Raw genomic sequence first — 16,869 nt, 5'->3', positions numbered from 1 at the left:
TCCATCTGGATCTCAAACTAGAGAATGTGATGTTGAAGTACTGGGACTGGGAGACAACGAGCTCCTGGCAATGGAAAATTATCGATTGGGATATCGCGATCTCTATCAAACACTTCGAGGAAATCAACATTAAATTCCCTAAAGGAAATATAGGGTCCGATGGGCATAAGTCTCCAGGCTCGTCGGAAATCTATATATCCCTTGCTATCTGCACTACAGCAGGCTAATGACTTCAAACTGCAGAAATGGTGCATAAGAAGTGGACGAAGTACAAGATGATCCAAGATGTGTTTAGTCTTGGGATATGCCTTCTAAGATTACTTGGTACGGACCCGAATACGGTGATATTTGACACGTATAACAAGGCCTGGAAGGAATTGACAGAGGATACGGCCAACGATCACCAGAACACTTTGCAAAAGCTCAGCGAATTTTATGGTGACAGGGTTCATCAAAAGAGTGATAAAGCATATCGGACACTCTTGTCCAAAACCCTCTGCGGGCCGCATTACCGCCTGTCACTTGATGACTTTTACAAACAACTCGCTGCTCTATCTTCCTTGCCGAAATATTGGTGAGAAGAGCATGATCTTGGACTGAATTGCCGGTCCTCCACAAGCAAGCGAATGGCCCGCTTCATACCTTGTACGCCAGACAAAGGTCGGGAAGTGTGGCTGCAAACAAGGGGATGGATGAGGAAGCAAGTTTGCAAACAAAAACGTATTGCTTCAGATGTAAAAGACTGAAGTACGACGGAACCAAGTGTAGGTAGCAGGCCTTTAATCTGACTGATCTAATGAAAGGTAGAGAATGGGTGTATTTCGGCTTCACCTAACCCCAGCACCCAGACAAGACTACACTAGAAACAAACCTAGGATCAATGAAAAAAAAGAGAAGAGACCTCATTTGGATGCTCCTGAAATAGCTATTTGTACAGATATTCCACTCCACCGTAACCTCGCTGTATTAAGATTCCATTTTACTTGGTCTCCTCACCAACATGGGCATTCACATTCAAGCCCAAGCCCTGGGTATCCAGGTAAAGCTTGTTCTTGCCACCGCTCTCCTGTAGGATCTGAGCAATGTGACGAGCATTCTCAATCTTCCGTAGCTCGATGTAGCTCTTGCTCTTCTTGATCGCATCACCGACCAGCTCCGCTGAGCGAGCTTCACCTTGAGCACGCACAATGAAGGCCTGTTTCTCTTGGCGGGCCTTGTCGACCAGGAAGGCAGCTCGCTGGGCATCCTGCTGGGCCACTTGCTTAGCTTCGACGGCAGCCGTGAATTCCGGAGAGAAAGTGAGGTGCTGTACGGTAGATCGACATTAGCAAATTTCATCTTCTGCTAGTAAAGAACCAGAAAGCACATACCGTCAACGACACATCGTCCAGGGCAATGTTAAACCGGGCCGCACGGCGGGCGAGGTTCTCTCGGACCAAGCGGGCGACATTCTCACGCTGTGTGATCAGCTGGCTGGCATTGAACTGGGCCACCACGCTCTTCAACACCTCGTTGACAATCGACGGCAGCACCCGCTCATCGAAGTCTTGGCCGAGTGTTCGATAGATCTGCGGCAGGGCGTCCACACGGGGTCTCGACAGGACACGACAGGTGATGTTCACCATCTGAAGGTCCTTGGTACCGGTCAGAGAGGGAATGTTGCGGGGCTTCGCGCGGACATCGTAGACAATGGGAGTCTCCAGCCAGGGGATACGGATGTGGGTTCCTGAAGTCACCCGATGATGTTAGTCCCAGCTCGGTTGGTCTTCTGAAGCTATGCGCACCTTCATTGTAGATTTCCTTCCGCACACCACTTAGCCGCGAGTACTTGATGGCACGGTGTCCACCGTCCACTAGAAAAGCTCGTTAGACACTTGAATATCACAGTTTTCCAAAGCAGCATACCGTTGAACAGCGAGTTTGAAACTGCCCAAGTGCCAACACCTAACAGGATGAGTGCACTTGTCATACCCGCGCCACGGCCACCGCCGGACGGGAATCCGCCAAAGCCGCCCTTGCGCTTCTGCAGCATCGTCTGCACTCGTTCCCAAGCCTCCCGCTGATTTTGCGACATGATGAATGGTGGGTGGAGAGAAGGATGGGATGGAGAAAGACGGACTTGGCAATGTCCGAGTGGATGAGGTGAGGTCTGGGCGGTCAGTCCAAAGTCCGGCAGAATGTTTCTTGCAGCTCCATGGCGCCGCGTCTTCTTTCTTTCTTGCACTCATTATCGGCCTCACTTATCTGTCACCATGGCACCCGATCGATCTGGGAAAAGCGTGTTTTTGGGGAACATCCCATACAGTATGTTTTGTGGTTGCCCCATCCCGAGCGCTGAGAGCTGACCCCGTCGCAGACCTCACCGAGGAACAGGTCAAAGACATCCTCAGCACTGCTGGTGTCGTCACCAAATTCCGGCTAATGATGAACCCGGAGACTGGAAAGCCTAAGGGATATGGATTCGCCGATTTCGCCGACGCTGATGCCGCTGCCTCGGCAGTGCGCAACCTCAACGACTACGAGATCATGGGCCGCAAGATTCGCGTTGACTGGCCACACAACAACGAGAAAGACTCCGTCCCGCTAGACTACTCACAACCAGCACAACAAATGATGGCTCCAGAGCCCAGCCAGCCCCAGCAGATTCCGGGTTCGGTGCCGCTTCCTCCGCTCCCACCGGGTGTCGAGCTGCCACCTCACCTGGACTGCCCCAATGCCATCTCGCACACCCTCGCCTCTCTCCCACCCAACCAACTTCTTGACGTCCTCACCCAGATGAAATCTCTTGCCGCAGCCGACCCTGTTCGCGCGACGGAGCTGCTGCGCCAAGCGCCCCAGCTGGCCTATGCTGTTTTCCAGGCTCTGCTGCTCATGAACCTGGTCGAGTACCAGCTGCTTGGTTCTATTGTTGAACAGGCCGCTCAGCCAGCGGCCCAACCCGCTGCTCCCCCTCAGGTCGCCCAGCAATTCCAGCCCTATGGTGCGGTCCCTGGCCAAATCTCTACTCCGCCTGTCATGGGCACTCCCTTTGCTCCTCCTCCACCACAACCTGCTGCTCAACCTCAAGTCCCGGGCCAAGATGAGCTTCTTCAGCAGGTACTCAGCATGCCACAGGCTGCTATTGATGCTCTTCCTCCTATGGAGCGCAGCCAGATCATGCTGCTACGGCAACAATTGATGCAGGGTGCCATGCGGTAGTGGCAACAGTATTGTGCCAACGGTTGCTCTTTGTCAATGGGGGCCCTTGATATTGTGTTTCTTTTCCTGGGAACGGTGCCTGGCATGCCGCATTTTAATTCTTGTTTTCATGATCTCAATCAGGTGGACGGACGGCGCAACGGGAGTCTTTTTTTTTGTCTTAAATCCATTCTTGCATATCAGCTTAAGAACTAGCTGTCTTCTAGAAACTTCTTAACTCTTTGTTGTATGTCTTTGTTTAAATATGTTTATTAGGATGTCCACTTATACTTGAAATTAAAAAAGCTATCAGATGATGAGTGTTCGTCCTATAATACGATCAAGATTTCTCTTCTTTCCACAAAGTTTAATGTTCACTAGAAGTAAACACACGAACGAACACTTTATGTTATGCTGTGTAGTTAAGTCTCTGTTTTTCCATGGAATTTTGAGCAGTCCGAATTCCAATGTGAAAATCCGTATCGGAAATGTTTGTCAAGATTCTCGCATTGCAACATTATAACCAGGTCTACGAAGTACAGGAGGATCAATTACATATAGATACTGAACGGAATCACTATAGCCGGTATCACATGGTTTATGGCAGATGTTACAGTAAATAATCTTTCCAGCAGGAAGACTATACTCATGTCTAGTCCACGTAAATGGAGCGGCTGGAGAGATAATGGTACTACTATTGGAGCATTAGAGGCGAGGAGCACGCTCTAGGAAACGATGGGTTTGCCGCAGAAACAAGGCAACGAGGGTAAACACGAATCACACGCCCACACGAATGAAAATCTGCCCCTCCGCCTCATTTTTTTCTTCCTCCTCCGACCGCCCTTTCATCCCGATCGATTCCGCTCCGCTCCGCTCCACTCCGACCCCGACGCACGTGATATCAATGTGCCCTACAGAAGTCTTGATCCTCGACTTCGACAACGAGATCTGGGGTGTTTTCTTTCGTGTCTTTTTTTCGATTGTTTCTTCGCTGTTTCTTCCTACTTTCTAGGCCGTTTTTTGAACGGTTCTCCAACCGGGTTTTTCAGCGTTCGAGCGAGTCCGTTTTCTGTTCCTCTTTTTCTCTCCCCCTCTCCCCCTCTCTTTTCCCATCTTTCTCCACCATGCCTGGCACCAGGAAGGAGAACCGAGTCAAGAAGGGCCTTGAGCAGGCCACAGCTAGCCAGGAGCCAGCCTGGGATGAAATCCCGGAGCTGGTGAGGTCAGCGCCGCTCGGCCCTAACCGGTACTTCGACTGGGAGTTGCCGCCTCTGCACAAGCTGGAGGATATTTTCAAGGATCTTGCCGACAAGGCCTTGACCCAAGGCTTTGCAGATGTCCTGAGTCACCTGGGACAGCGGCCGCTGCGGGTGGCGACGATGTGTTCGGGCACCGAAAGCCCGTTACTGGCGCTGGAGATGATCCAGCGAGGTGAGTGGACTTCCCCTACCCAAAGTGATTTTATCTCAAGGGAAAGGGAAGAGGAATTGAATTGAATTTTATCTGAATGTGAGGTTTCTGACTCTTTGCTTCTATCTTTAGCCCTCGGTCCCGGTCTGGACCTCCGCATTTCGCACCTCTTCAGTTGCGAAATCGTTCCGTTCAAGCAGGCGTACATTGAACGGAACTTTCGCCCGCCCATTATCTTCAGGGATATCCTGGAGCTTGGGTGCGATGAGGCGTAAGTAATATGATTAACCCTCAAAAGTAAACAATTGCTGATGCTCAGTAGGCGGACCGCGTATGGGTCCTTGGAGGCAGTCCCGGGCAAGCTGGACATCCTGGTCGCGGGCACCGCCTGTGTGGACTTCTCGCTGCTTAACAACAGCAAGAAGTCGATCGAGGAATGTGGTGAGTCCGGGGGTACCTTCCGGGGCTTGTTGCGGTACGCGGAGAAGTATCGGCCGCGACTGATAGTGCAGGAGAATGTGCGCAGTGCGCCGTGGAACCAGTTCGCCGAGTACTGGCAAAGCATCGGCTATTTCTCTGTCTTCGCCGCCCTGGACACCAAGTCCTTTTACATCCCGCAGACCCGGGAACGCGGATATATGATTTGTATCGATATCTCGCGGCTCCAGCATGTGGGCATGTTCAAGGATCCGAAGAGCGACGTCGACGCCAAGATGCTTTCCAAGCAGCTGCTTGGTGTTATCAACGGGTTCAAGCGCACGGCAAGTTCCCCTGCCGGCATGTTTCTCCTGGGCGAGGAGAATCGGCGCCTGGAGCAGGTCGAGAAGGATCTCTCGATTCGCGGGGAGATCGCCAGCGATCGTGCCGAGATCAGCTGGGACAGATACCAGGTGCGACACCAGCGCCACCGCGATGAGCTGGAACTGGGCAATGAGCGACCCATAAGTCGTTCTCAAAGCTACAATGTCTGCCGCCCCCCCGACTTTTATTGGAAGGGGTACTTCAAGACGCAGTGTGAACGGGTGTGGGAGACCCTTGACATTTTCTTCTTGAAGATGCTGGCGCAGGGATTCGACATGAGCTTTAAAGAGTAAGTCAATAGCCATGTGAAGTGATGGTCAACTGAAACTAACATTACTGCAGACGCTGGGTCGACTTATCCCAGGGCGTGGACCGTTCCAATTCTGGCAAGGGAAGCTCTGCCTTTGGCGTGGCCGGATGCCTTACTCCGCATGGAATGCCTTTTGTCACCACTCGTGGTGGACCCCTTTGTGGCATTGAAGCGTTGGCACTGCAAGGCCTGCCATTGGATCGGATGCTCCTTACGAGAGAAACCCACAGCAACCATCAGGACTTGGCTGGCAATGCAATGACGTCGACCGTTGTTGGAGCCGTCATGCTGGCAGCATTGATCGTCGGCCAGAAAGTTCTTGACAAGGGTACCGAATCAATTGAACTTCAAGAAACCCTGACAGCCGCTCAATCTCTCGTACAGAAGAAGGACAGCCACACCCTCGTGAACAGCAATATCGAGATCGCCCAGGTCTGCACCGTGGACCAAGACCAACTCCGAGCGAAGGCCGTGAGCAGCGCCAGATGCTGCATTTGTGAGCGACAGACCGGAGTTAAGGCCGATATTGTCGAATGCATCTTGTGTGGATATACTGGCTGCAGCACATGTTCAGGAAATCCCTCGCATTCATTTCAGCCTTCAGAAATTTCGCGTACACCACCCCTGGACTTTATTGTTTGTTTAAAAGGACTCTTGCCCATGCAGCTGAAGCTGTCTGGAATCTCTGGGGAAGTCATTGACGGACTCAAAGAGCACCTACCAAAGAACACCTGTTTGGGTAATTTCTGGGATCAATATGTGGAGGTTTTCACTTTGGCACTGAGTGACCAGATTCGATTCGTGGATATCAACCGTGCAGAGCACTGGAAAGCAGAGTACGAAGGCAGACATTCCATCCTCCGCCTGGACATCAGCGCAGACCGTCTGCAGTGGCTATTTTTTGCGAAACCTCCTCCAACAGCACCATCTCGAAGTCTTATCCGCGAGGCTCTTTCAAAGCCCGTTGCAAGAATGACTCCAATTCCCGGGTCACTTATTGATGGCAAATGGGAAGTCGGCTCACCTATCAGCGTCATGTTCACACTCCAGACCTCGGGAACAGGTACCCAAGTCAGGTCGTTCCAGTCAGAGTGTGGCTTGCAAGAGGCTGAGCTACGTGACAGTCAGGTTTGGAGCCATCTCTGTGTCGGCGCAGCTGATGAAGACATCCAACACCTGGATCTGGACATCCGTGGACTGTATACCCTTCTTCCTGATTGTGGTACGGCACTGGGAACGTTGTACAAGAAGGAGGCGACTGACAGCTCGTCGGCTGTGTATTTGTTCCTGGACCCCACGAAGATCGGCCATCCTGACAAGGATTCCTGTGTGTTCTCTCTGGAGCATAGCCGCATCCCCGGGTACGCCAGGCGGATGACTATTGTCGAATTTTCATATAAATGGAGGGCTTTGAAGGTGACCTCGACATCTACAAATGTCGACGCATTCTACCGGCCCTGGTACAAGGCCCCAGAAGCGAAATTGAGCCCGTACGCCGGCTCGGAGGTGACTTACCGCAGCTTGAAAGCAGGCACCTGTGTTTCGATCGGAGCCAAAGACTGCCACGATACTTGCATTTCTCTCATCTCGTTATCAGCCTCAGCAGCGACTTTCAACCTGCCAGACAACCCGAGTCCATGGCAGGAATTGGATCCCGTGAGTTGTGCAACTGCACTGAAGGATCTCGCATGGCTGGCTCCAAAGATTTCAAGCTGGTCACCGTTCCAAGGCTGGAATGAGATTGATATTGCAAGCGTTTCGCCGCACGGAGATGGTCTCATCTGTGGAATGTGCTATCCCCCAATGCCCAAGGTCATATGGGGCCGCGATAAGAGAGGACGCATCGTGCCATATGAGGACCCCAAGGGTGCAGCCACCTTTGAGCGCGCTGTTAAGCACAAGCCAATACCGTTTGTGGTTTTCCGCCAAGTCAACGAGAATGGCATTGGGGAATACCATATCATGCTAAATGTGCAGTCTCTGGTCCATCAAGCCTACGGCAAGCTCGTCGGTAACATGAAAAGTGGTGGTCCCGCTGTTTTTTGGCGCCTGATCCCAAACGCTTATGACATGGAAAGACAAGAACGAAGTGGATTTACCTTGCTTAACAACAAGAGCGATACCCCCTCCCGACAACCACCTCATTTCCGCCAGCCCCTCAGAAATGAACAGCTCCGATCATTGGCCTGGATGATGTCGCAGGAGGCTGAAGATATCGAGCCTTTTGTTGAGGAAGAAACCGAGGAGGCTGTTTTGCCTTTGATGCCATGGCGTGCCGAGGCCAAAGTGACCATGCCTAAGACCATCCGCGGAGGAGTCCTGGCCGACGAAGTTGGCTATGGCAAGACGGCAATCATTCTTGCTCTGATCGATGCACAATTTGAAAGCGACAAAAGTCGCCAAGCAGCTCCAGATGACACCGAATTGATCCCAAGCAACGCCACCCTGATTGTGGTACCGGGAAATGTGTTCTCGCAATGGGATTCTGAGATCGGCAAGTTCCTGGATGATCAATACCACGTTCTTTGCATCGGGACTCATGCCAAGCTGGCAAACACAAGCATTCATGAGATTCAGACGGCCGATATCATCTTGTTATCCTGGGCAATCCTGAAAAGTCCAAGCTATTACAGTGCAATGCAACATTTCACGGGTACTCCTCGAGCACCTGAAAAAGCCGGTCGAAATTTCGATAATTGGTTCCAAGATGCTCACAGCTCCCTGAAAGATAGAGTCAACAAATTGCGGAAGGAAGGACCCGAGGCATTCTTGCGGGATGTGCGAGCCAGGCGTCTTCATTTGAAGGAAGACCAAGCCAACCTCACCTACGTACCATCGCAGAGACTTCGAGGACAGGCATACACTCTCGCCAACCAGGGACGTGAAGAAGCCGGGTTTCGGGAATCATCGGGGACCCAGACATCCGCAACAGATGAAGAAACTAAACCCGATGATGCCGAACCTGTTCTAGACGATGCTGAAACAGAATATGACGATTCTGACACCGAGAATCATGGCTCCAGACGAAATGGGAAGCGCAAGTGTGGTCAACAGGAGGCCAAGGGCACAAGGCCTAAATGGAATGACCGACAGACATTCAATATCCACCAAAGCAACGAATCCCAGGACTGGCGCACAGTGAAACATCCCATACTGCATGCCTTCAAATTCAACCGGCTGGTCATCGATGAATACACATACTCGGGCGAGGAAAAACAAATATCGTTCCTGTATCTGGCCGCGCGGTCCAAATGGATTTTGTCCGGCACGCCAGCGCTCGCCGAATTTGCCGACGTCAAGAGTATTGCGCGATATCTGGATGCTCACCTCGGCATTGATGATGACGGCGATGCTCCCACACAAAACACGCGACTCAAGTTCATTCGAAAGAACCACACGGCCGTTGAAGCGTTCCAGTTGTTCCAGCCTCCGCACAGCAACGCCTGGTATGACAATCGACACAGACATGCCCAGAGCTTCCTCAACCGCTTTGCGCGTCAGAACATGGCCGAAATTGACCACATTCCCCTCGATACGCATCTTGTTCTCTCCCAGATGTCATCAGCAGAACAAAAGGCCTATGTGATGCTGTATAGCCGGCTGGTGGCCCAGAAAGGTCAACGGCGCAAGATCAACAACCCAGACGACGATCCCCAAATTTCTGGTTTGAATGAGATCCTGACCAGCAGTCAGTCTGCACACGAGACTCTGGTGAAGTGTTGCACCGCTACCCGACTCAAGGATGTTCCCTGGAGCAGTGACAAGTGTGAATCGCAGATTGCAACTCAGAAAAGGATCTGCTCCGATCTCTGGAATAAGCTGGAGATCTTGTTCAGACAGGCGGTTGTTGTTTGGAGCCAGTGCAACACTTATTCGTGGCAAGCAACAGAAATCCTGGATGGAGTTTTTGTCACGGAATTTGGGGGACCAGATACAGTCAAAAGGGCGACCACGCTCATTGAAACTTGCTACTCGTCATGCAGGGAATGGATTGAAGCCGAGGAGTACCGCGACATCATGACAAAAGTGGACGCCCGGTTCACCAAGGTGACCAAAACAGCAGCCATTGCAAACACGAAGAAGGCACAGGCCAAGACGACGAAGTCGAAATCCAAAGAAACGGAACCTCGGCAGCCCTCACGCAAGAGGGTGAAACAGTCTGCAGAATCACCTACCAAAGACGACCACTCAGAGTTGCAGGCTAAGGCAGAGAAGACTGTGAAAAAGGCGCTCTTGACCGAAATGAGCCACTCTATCAAGGAGCTCGTCAAAACCGAACGCGATATCCGATTCTTCCAAACCATGCGTGATTTTCAAAAGACAACCAAGACCCCAGAGTGCGAAGGCTGCAAGGATACCCCCAGCAACAAGAGCGAACTCAGAGTCATCCGATCCTGCGGACATATCCATTGCCTGAATTGCATCGAGCGGACCGCATTGAACAACGAGTGTCTGACAAGAGGGTGTACCGGGTCTACCGTACCATCCAAGCTCATCCCCTGCGTGGACGGAGAGAGAAACGGCATCGGAAGCAGCAAGATCAACAAGCTGGTGGAAATCATCCAGCAGACTCCCGTCGATGAGCTGGTGCTGCTCTTCATCCAGTTCGCAGAATTGGAAGTGATCGCTTCGCAGGCCCTTACCGCAGCGAAGATCGAACACCGCGTGAGCAAGTCCAGAAACACAAATGCCATTCGCGACTTCATTGAACCCAAATCCACCAAGAAGGGCGGACAACCGTCCCGACCAAAGGTGTTGATTCTCCGTCTGGGGAGTTCCATGGCGGCGGGTTTGTAAGTTATCTTTCCTCCCCTCCCCCTCTCAACAATATTGATCTCAGAAACGACGTACTAACCCTCATCGTTCCTTTAGGAACCTCCAATGTGCCAACCATGTCATCTTCCTATCACCACTACTCAAAGCCACCCAGTACGAATGGGAATCCGGCATGACCCAGGCGATAGGGCGAGTGCGCCGCTACGGACAAAAACGACACGTTCATGTATACCATCTGCTGGCAAAACACGCCGCCGATGTCAACATCTTCCAGGAGCGACATGGCCAGATTCTGGTTGAGAGAGATGGCGAGCCTGTGATGGTGTCCCCGGAAGAGGTATCGGGCAATGACGTCGTTCGATGCCAAGGTGAGCCGCTGGATTTTGAGCAGTGAGGATCTTCATACCGTTTTCGAGTTGATCGGGAGCAACGAGGTTATGTTGTACAATTAAAGACAATCTTGCATGATTCGAGAAGCGTCATGTGGAATCGATACCCAGAGACATACATAGCAATTGCCATGATCGTGAATTCTTACAGATATCGATTTCTGCTGGTAGACACTTTGCAACACAGATAGCCTTGCAAAAATAGATACGATGGAACAATCGCCGGTGACGAGTCAGCTACGCTGTATGGATAGAAGGAACTAAAGAAGAAAATTGCTATTGGTGTCGATCTGGCGATTGGGCCACGCCCTCTCTAGGGCTCCGGTCCACACCAAGAACCAGGAGCAACATACTGTACATGATAGACAAGAGACGCCCCAGGGATGATCGTGTAGGGCGTCAGAATGCCTCTAGTTTTTTTCGCCGTGTCTCTGGTTAAACAAGGGGCGTCGCTGGAAATCCCATTATAAAGAAAAAGAAAAGAAAAAGCAAAACCCATCAAAATGCTCTAAACCGTCAAGATATTTTGTGGGTCTCCTTATTGCTGCGGCTGCTCATCCAACGCACCGTCCTTGCGCATCATTGTCTCCGGGTTCCACACCGGGGGGTCGTGGAGGTTTGTAAGCCCCTTGCTGTTCTCGCAGGTGTCGCGCCCGCTCAGCGGGCCCGGAGCCGGAATCTTTGTGTTCGCGCCAGAGGCGCTGGCAGAGTCCTTGAGAGCTGTCAGGAGGGTCTTGATTGACTCGGGGGTCAGGTCCTCGTAGTAGTCGTCGTTGATCTGGACCATGGGAGCGTTGACGCAGGCGCCCAGGCACTCGACTTCGATGTAGGTGAACAGGCCGTCCTCGGTGGTGTGGCCGGGGGTGATGCCCAAGTGTTCGTTGATGGCCTTGACGATAGAGTCGCTACCGCAGCCGCCGAGCTGGCACGGGGTCTAGAGAACAATTTGAAAGTCAGAAACATAGAACACGAAACACAACTCATCGATTTCGGGGCAAGACAAACCGTCGTGCAGATCTGGAGGAAGTACTTGCCAACCGGCTCGCGGTTGTACATGGTGTAGAACGTCGCAACCTCGTAGACACGCATCGGGGGCATCTCGAGCATGCGCGCAACCTCGTTCATGACGCTGATGCTGGTGTAGCCGTGCTGACGCTGGCCGAGATCCAGCAGGGGCATGACAGCGGCCTTCTTGTACTGGGGCGGGTAACGCTTGAGGATCTCATCGGCAAGCTTGAGGTTCTGCTCGGAAAACTGGAACGGGAGGTTCGGGTTGTTGGTGGGCTTGTTACGGTGCTGTCGCAGCATTAGCACTTGCGAGTTCATTTTTTACGAACTCAGTTTGGACCACGCAATATCCATTTGTGCGGGCGACACCTGAAGAGGCTCGACCGAAAGGGACGTACCACGGCAAGGGTGTCGCTGCACCGTTGCGGACCAGCCGAAAAGGGTCTGCATTGAGATTTGGGAAGCTGATGGAACAATTGGCGGCCAGCCCGCTGGACAGAGAAGAGTCTGGAGGCCATCGCGAGCGATGAGCGAGGGTCAATGGGGGGAGGAGATGAGGTTGGAGGTTGGAGGAGAACGGGATTCGAGTTGACGAGGGCGTTTTGCGGGCGGCCAATCAGCGCCGGCAGATTACTCCCGCCTCAGGACCTGCACCTGGGCAACATTCTGCTCTTCTGCTCTTCGCTGGGTTTTCACAAATAATGGACGATTATTTGACTATCAATTGATGATTCTACTAATAATCCGACTTGCTCCATGACTCAGAGACCGATTGACGAGAAATTCAACCAGGCCCGGCCAATGCACTATGGCCCTTGACTCCAGCTACACGTTCTCCATGCGATACACCTCATAAGCAACCTCCTCATACGGATGCGCCTTGATTAATTCCTTGACCGCTTTTAGCATCACATCCCTTCCCAAACACATAATCTCAGCTTTGATCTCCTCACACTGCTCCAGTGCCCCGACGGCGCCGACCGCTGGAGCCGCACCGTCGTTGGGCAAGAACTGGCCCGTACCGACGGTTTGGAAACATGTCTTAGAATATTTGCCGCCCGGGAAGGCTCCTGCGCCGGTCGCGAAAATGGCTTCTTTGCAGGCTTCGAGGTCGGACGGCGGGACGAAGAAGATAAGCTTGTATCGATCGGGGAGGCTGGCGGGTGATGACATGGTGCGGTAGGAGTGGAAGAGCGTACTTTTGTCCCAGGCTCTTGTTATCGTATACAGTGGTTGGTGGCCTGTTTGGTGTGCGTGGGAAGATACCACCCTGGGGGAGAGAGCTGATGATGATGCGTAGCGTAGCGGGGGAGATGTCTGGGACACGCGAGAGAAAGACCGAGCGATGGTCCAGGGAGAAGGAGAAGGGAGAACTCGAGGCATCGGTCTGTTCAGGAATAAGTCGAGTGAGACAAAGTGCGGAGGCGTAGGGTACTTTCTACTTCATCCTGGAAGGTGCTTGATGGTCCCTTGTCAATTGCGGTACATGCATAGTGGCAACCTGACTCTTCAGGCAGCTACATCTTCCAAGGTATCTCCCAGGTCTACCAGAAACTACAAATATTCGAATAGATATTTTCAAGGTAATAGAATATTTCCATGTTAATCGCTCCGTATATAGTCCACGTTGAACTGATGTATCGACAAGTGTTGAATCACCGGGTATCAGATGCAGCTCATACCGCGCCGGGCAAATACCGCTTCACATGGTCCTCAATGCGCGCCAATAGCTCCGCCTTGCGCGAGTCCTCAATCCAGCTCTCCTGCACACTATCCTCCGCAATGATCCTCCACTCCAGCACTGACAACTGAAACGCCTCCTGGACAGCACAGTAGTTGTCAAGGATATACCCGCCGAAATAGGCCGGGTCGTCACTATTAATCGAGAACTTGACGCCAGCCTCGAGGAAGCGACGCACGGGGACCTGCTCCACCGACGGCACACAGCGCAGCCGCACATTCGATAGCGGGCACACGGTCAGCAAGACGCCGTCGCGCGCCACGCGCTGCATCAGCTCCGGGTCCTCGACGAGCCGGATACCGTGGTCGATGCGGCGGGCGCCGAGCTCGAGCGCCGCATGGATGTACGACGGGTCACCCTCCTCGCCGGCGTGCGCCGTCAGCGGGATCTTCTTCTGCGCGGCCGACGCATACAGTTCCCGGAACATGTCCTTGGGCGGGCCGACCTCAGTCGACGACCAGCCCAGGCCGTGGATGACACCAGCCTCGAAGTGGCCGTGCGAGATGAACTGCTCGTAGATGGCCTTGCCCGAGGATACGGGCAGGTGTCGCACAAAGCACAGGATCAGCCGCGTCGTCAGGCCCAGCTCGCGCTCGGCCCGCCGACATCCCTCCGAGAAGCCCGCGACAATTGTTTCGTATGGGACGCCGCGGCTCTCGTGTACTTGCGGGTCGAAGAACACCTCCGCGTGGTGTACGCCGTCGGCGTGCGCTTGCTGGAAATACGACCACGCCAGGTCGGCGAAGTCGTTCTGCTTGCGCAGCACGGCCATGCCTTCGAAGTAGAAATGCAGGAAGTCATCCAGCGAGGTGAACCGGTCGTAGCGCGCTGTCAGCGCCTCCACCGACGCGTACTCCGGGTTTGCGGCCGGGTCGGGCAGCGCGATGCCATTGCGGTCTGCGAGCTGGAAGATGAGGTGCGGGGTCAGACAGCCCTCCAGGTGGACGTGGTGCTCGCATTTCGGGAGGCCCTGGAGAAAGTCGTGAAGTGGAGATTGGCACATGGTTGCGGATGGCCGGGAATGTGCCAACGTGCGGTTGGGGAGGAAAAGAAAAGAAAAATGGTAGATCAGGTCATGGCAGGGGGAGAGCAGAGAGAAAAAGAACTCATCGACATCGCCCTCTCCTCACCGAAGACTTTCATATCGCAACGTCCTTCATGTCAAGCGGGGCGAGGATCTTTTATCGACGATTTCGATAAGCGGGCCATCGGAGATCGCCGAGAACAACCGAAAAAGAAGGCAGAAACGAGGGTGAACCGATTTGGCATGTCCAATCTATACACTCCTTAAGAGATCCTGTAGATCCTGTAGATCCCCATTGACCCTATAAACACCCATGAAACACTGTACAAATCACCTCCAAGCGACGCTCTAATTGACCCCAAGTGGATCCTCGGGCAAAAACCATCAGAATCTAAACGTAATCGTAAATCATCTAAACCTTCAACTCTGCACCAGCTGCTTTGCGCAGCCGATTCATAACCGCGGCGGCCAGATCGCCCTCGCGATCAGGCACTCCCTCTACGTAAATCACATCGACCTCAAAATCATCGAACGCGCGCAGTGCAGCGAACAGGCCATGTGCGATAGAAGCCGCATCTGCGCCGAGATAACAATCGTATGCCATCTTGGTACGGCTGCTCTGGCTGCAAGTCTCTTGCACGGGAATGGGAAAACTGACGAGATGGTCGATGGGCGCAGTCATGGGTACCACGGTGCTGGCCAGGACATTGTCTGGCGCCAGACCCAGCCCCTGCTTCCAATTGCGGGTGCGCACAATGCCGATGTTGTGCGCACCAATCGCCGTGTCTTGCAGATCCTTTCGGACGTGCTTGGCCACGCCGGCAGGGCTTGAGTCGGGCTCGAAGAGTACAACTCGCGCCTTGGGGGAGTAGTGACGGTACTTCATGCCCGGAGCACGCGGGATCTCCTTGATGTCCAGCGTGCCATCGCGGTAAGCGACTTCGACATTCTCCCAGCCGGGACACAGGCGTAGTTCGTCGATGCCGATTCCACCCGGACGCAGGATGGCGGGCGGGTCACACAGCCCGTCAACGACGGTGCTCTCAACCCCGACTCCACATGTGCCACCGTCCAGAATCAATTCAATGCGGCCCTTCAAATCATGGTAGACGTGCTGCGCCGTAGTCGGGGACGGCTTGGTGGATGCATTAGCAGAGGGCGCGGCAAGCGGGCGGTCTGTCGCGTGGATGAGCAGGCGTGCCAGTGGCGAAGACGGTATGCGCACGCCAAAGGTCGTCAGATTAGAGGTCACCTCGGCGGCTAGTTCAGAGCCCGACGGGTTCGGCAGGATGATGGTCAGCGGGCCCGGCCAGAACCACTCGATCAGGGGCTTGTAGATCGGGGGGATGGGGATGCGCGGGGTCTTCAGTGCACTGGGGCTGCTTTGGGCAGCATTGAGAAGACGTTCCAGCATGTCCAGGGAGTCAATATGGATGATCAACGGATTGTCAGAGGGCCGCTGCTTTGCCCGGTAGATGCCCTGCACTGAGGCGCTGCGTGTGGCATCGGCGCCCAGGCCGTACACCGTCTCGGTGGGGAACGCGACGGGTAGATCGCTAGTTCGCAAGAGGTTGGCGGCCTCTTCGATGGCCTTGGCCTCGGGTGTCTGCTGGCGGCGCTCACTTTCCCACCATTCGGCCAGAGACCGGTCGCCCAGTCCTTGGTTCAGTCGTTGAACAGAGACTACGCGTGTCTCGGGAGTGGCCATCGTGGACAGGAATCTGGCAAAACTTGGCCGACAGATGCCAGCAGAGGCGCGAGAGAACAGCAATTTGGTGGTCGAAACAGGACTTGGGCAATGACGCACTGTCCTGGCACACACGCAATCAAATCAAAGAGGGGCGAAACGGTTGCGGGGACCCGAGTCACAATTGTCTGTGGATATCTTCTCCTGTCTGTTACGATGCGTGTCCAGGTAGCTTCTAAGGTCTAGCAGAGGCACTCATCTCGTACTAGGCCATTCGGGGCTGTGATCGAATCTTGTCTAGTGGAGGTTCGCAGAAAAAAAGGCGCCGAGAACTTCAGATCGCCATGACGTCGGATGACTCAGCAGATAGATGATCTCGGCAGCTGCCCCAAGTGAGCATATCGATTATTACAATAAAAAAACAACAAATGATGTTCGAATTAGTTTTGCCAAGTGGACAAGAGAAAGACTACGCGATCTACAGATAGACGAGGGAAGTAGCACGGTGCTGTGACATGGAATGGTGGGACCATCTGCAACTCCCGA

At 53.4% G+C, this 16,869-nt stretch overlaps 6 protein-coding genes across 6 annotated transcripts; 2 read left to right on the top strand and 4 right to left on the bottom strand.

Annotated features, from left to right (window-relative positions):
- Positions 1-979: 979 nt before the first annotated feature.
- On the bottom strand, positions 980-2,074 carry NUU61_008675 (prohibitin subunit PHB2; the record flags this gene model as incomplete). The annotated part of the gene is made up of 4 exons (XM_056659200.1): positions 980-1,306; positions 1,371-1,726; positions 1,785-1,853; positions 1,906-2,074. The coding sequence occupies 4 exons, from the start codon at positions 2,072-2,074 to the stop codon at positions 980-982; spliced, it is 921 nt and encodes a 306-aa protein (XP_056507493.1).
- Positions 2,075-2,252: 178 nt separating this feature from the next.
- Positions 2,253-3,198, top strand: NUU61_008674 (putative polyadenylation factor subunit CstF64; the record flags this gene model as incomplete). The annotated part of the gene is made up of 2 exons (XM_056659199.1): positions 2,253-2,304; positions 2,357-3,198. The coding sequence occupies 2 exons, from the start codon at positions 2,253-2,255 to the stop codon at positions 3,196-3,198; spliced, it is 894 nt and encodes a 297-aa protein (XP_056507492.1).
- A 1,103-nt stretch (positions 3,199-4,301) lies between these two features.
- On the top strand, positions 4,302-10,868 carry NUU61_008673 (putative SNF2 family helicase; the record flags this gene model as incomplete). The annotated part of the gene is made up of 5 exons (XM_056659198.1): positions 4,302-4,608; positions 4,720-4,858; positions 4,910-5,677; positions 5,731-10,491; positions 10,571-10,868. The coding sequence occupies 5 exons, from the start codon at positions 4,302-4,304 to the stop codon at positions 10,866-10,868; spliced, it is 6,273 nt and encodes a 2,090-aa protein (XP_056507491.1).
- A 533-nt stretch (positions 10,869-11,401) lies between these two features.
- NUU61_008672 (complex I 24 kDa subunit family protein) lies at positions 11,402-13,044 on the bottom strand (the record flags this gene model as incomplete). Its single annotated transcript, XM_056659197.1, has 4 exons — positions 11,402-11,797; positions 11,869-12,147; positions 12,270-12,504; positions 12,701-13,044. The coding sequence occupies 4 exons, from the start codon at positions 13,042-13,044 to the stop codon at positions 11,402-11,404; spliced, it is 1,254 nt and encodes a 417-aa protein (XP_056507490.1).
- A 503-nt stretch (positions 13,045-13,547) lies between these two features.
- aah1 (adenosine deaminase) lies at positions 13,548-14,615 on the bottom strand (the record flags this gene model as incomplete). The annotated part of the gene is made up of 1 exon (XM_056659196.1): positions 13,548-14,615. One exon carries the CDS (start codon positions 14,613-14,615, stop codon positions 13,548-13,550), a length of 1,068 nt encoding a protein of 355 aa, XP_056507489.1.
- Positions 14,616-15,048: 433 nt separating this feature from the next.
- NUU61_008670 (L-threonylcarbamoyladenylate synthase) lies at positions 15,049-16,344 on the bottom strand (the record flags this gene model as incomplete). Its single annotated transcript, XM_056659195.1, has 1 exon — positions 15,049-16,344. One exon carries the CDS (start codon positions 16,342-16,344, stop codon positions 15,049-15,051), a length of 1,296 nt encoding a protein of 431 aa, XP_056507488.1.
- Positions 16,345-16,869: the final 525 nt, after the last annotated feature.

The sequence above is a fragment of the Penicillium alfredii genome, assembly GCF_028826965.1.
Source record: "Penicillium alfredii strain IBT 34128 chromosome Unknown utg000011l_segment0_segment0, whole genome shotgun sequence".
NCBI classification, from domain to species: domain Eukaryota; kingdom Fungi; phylum Ascomycota; class Eurotiomycetes; order Eurotiales; family Aspergillaceae; genus Penicillium; species Penicillium alfredii.
The sequence above is the reverse complement of the archived record's forward strand: the minus strand, read 5'-3'. Positions and strand labels throughout refer to the sequence as shown.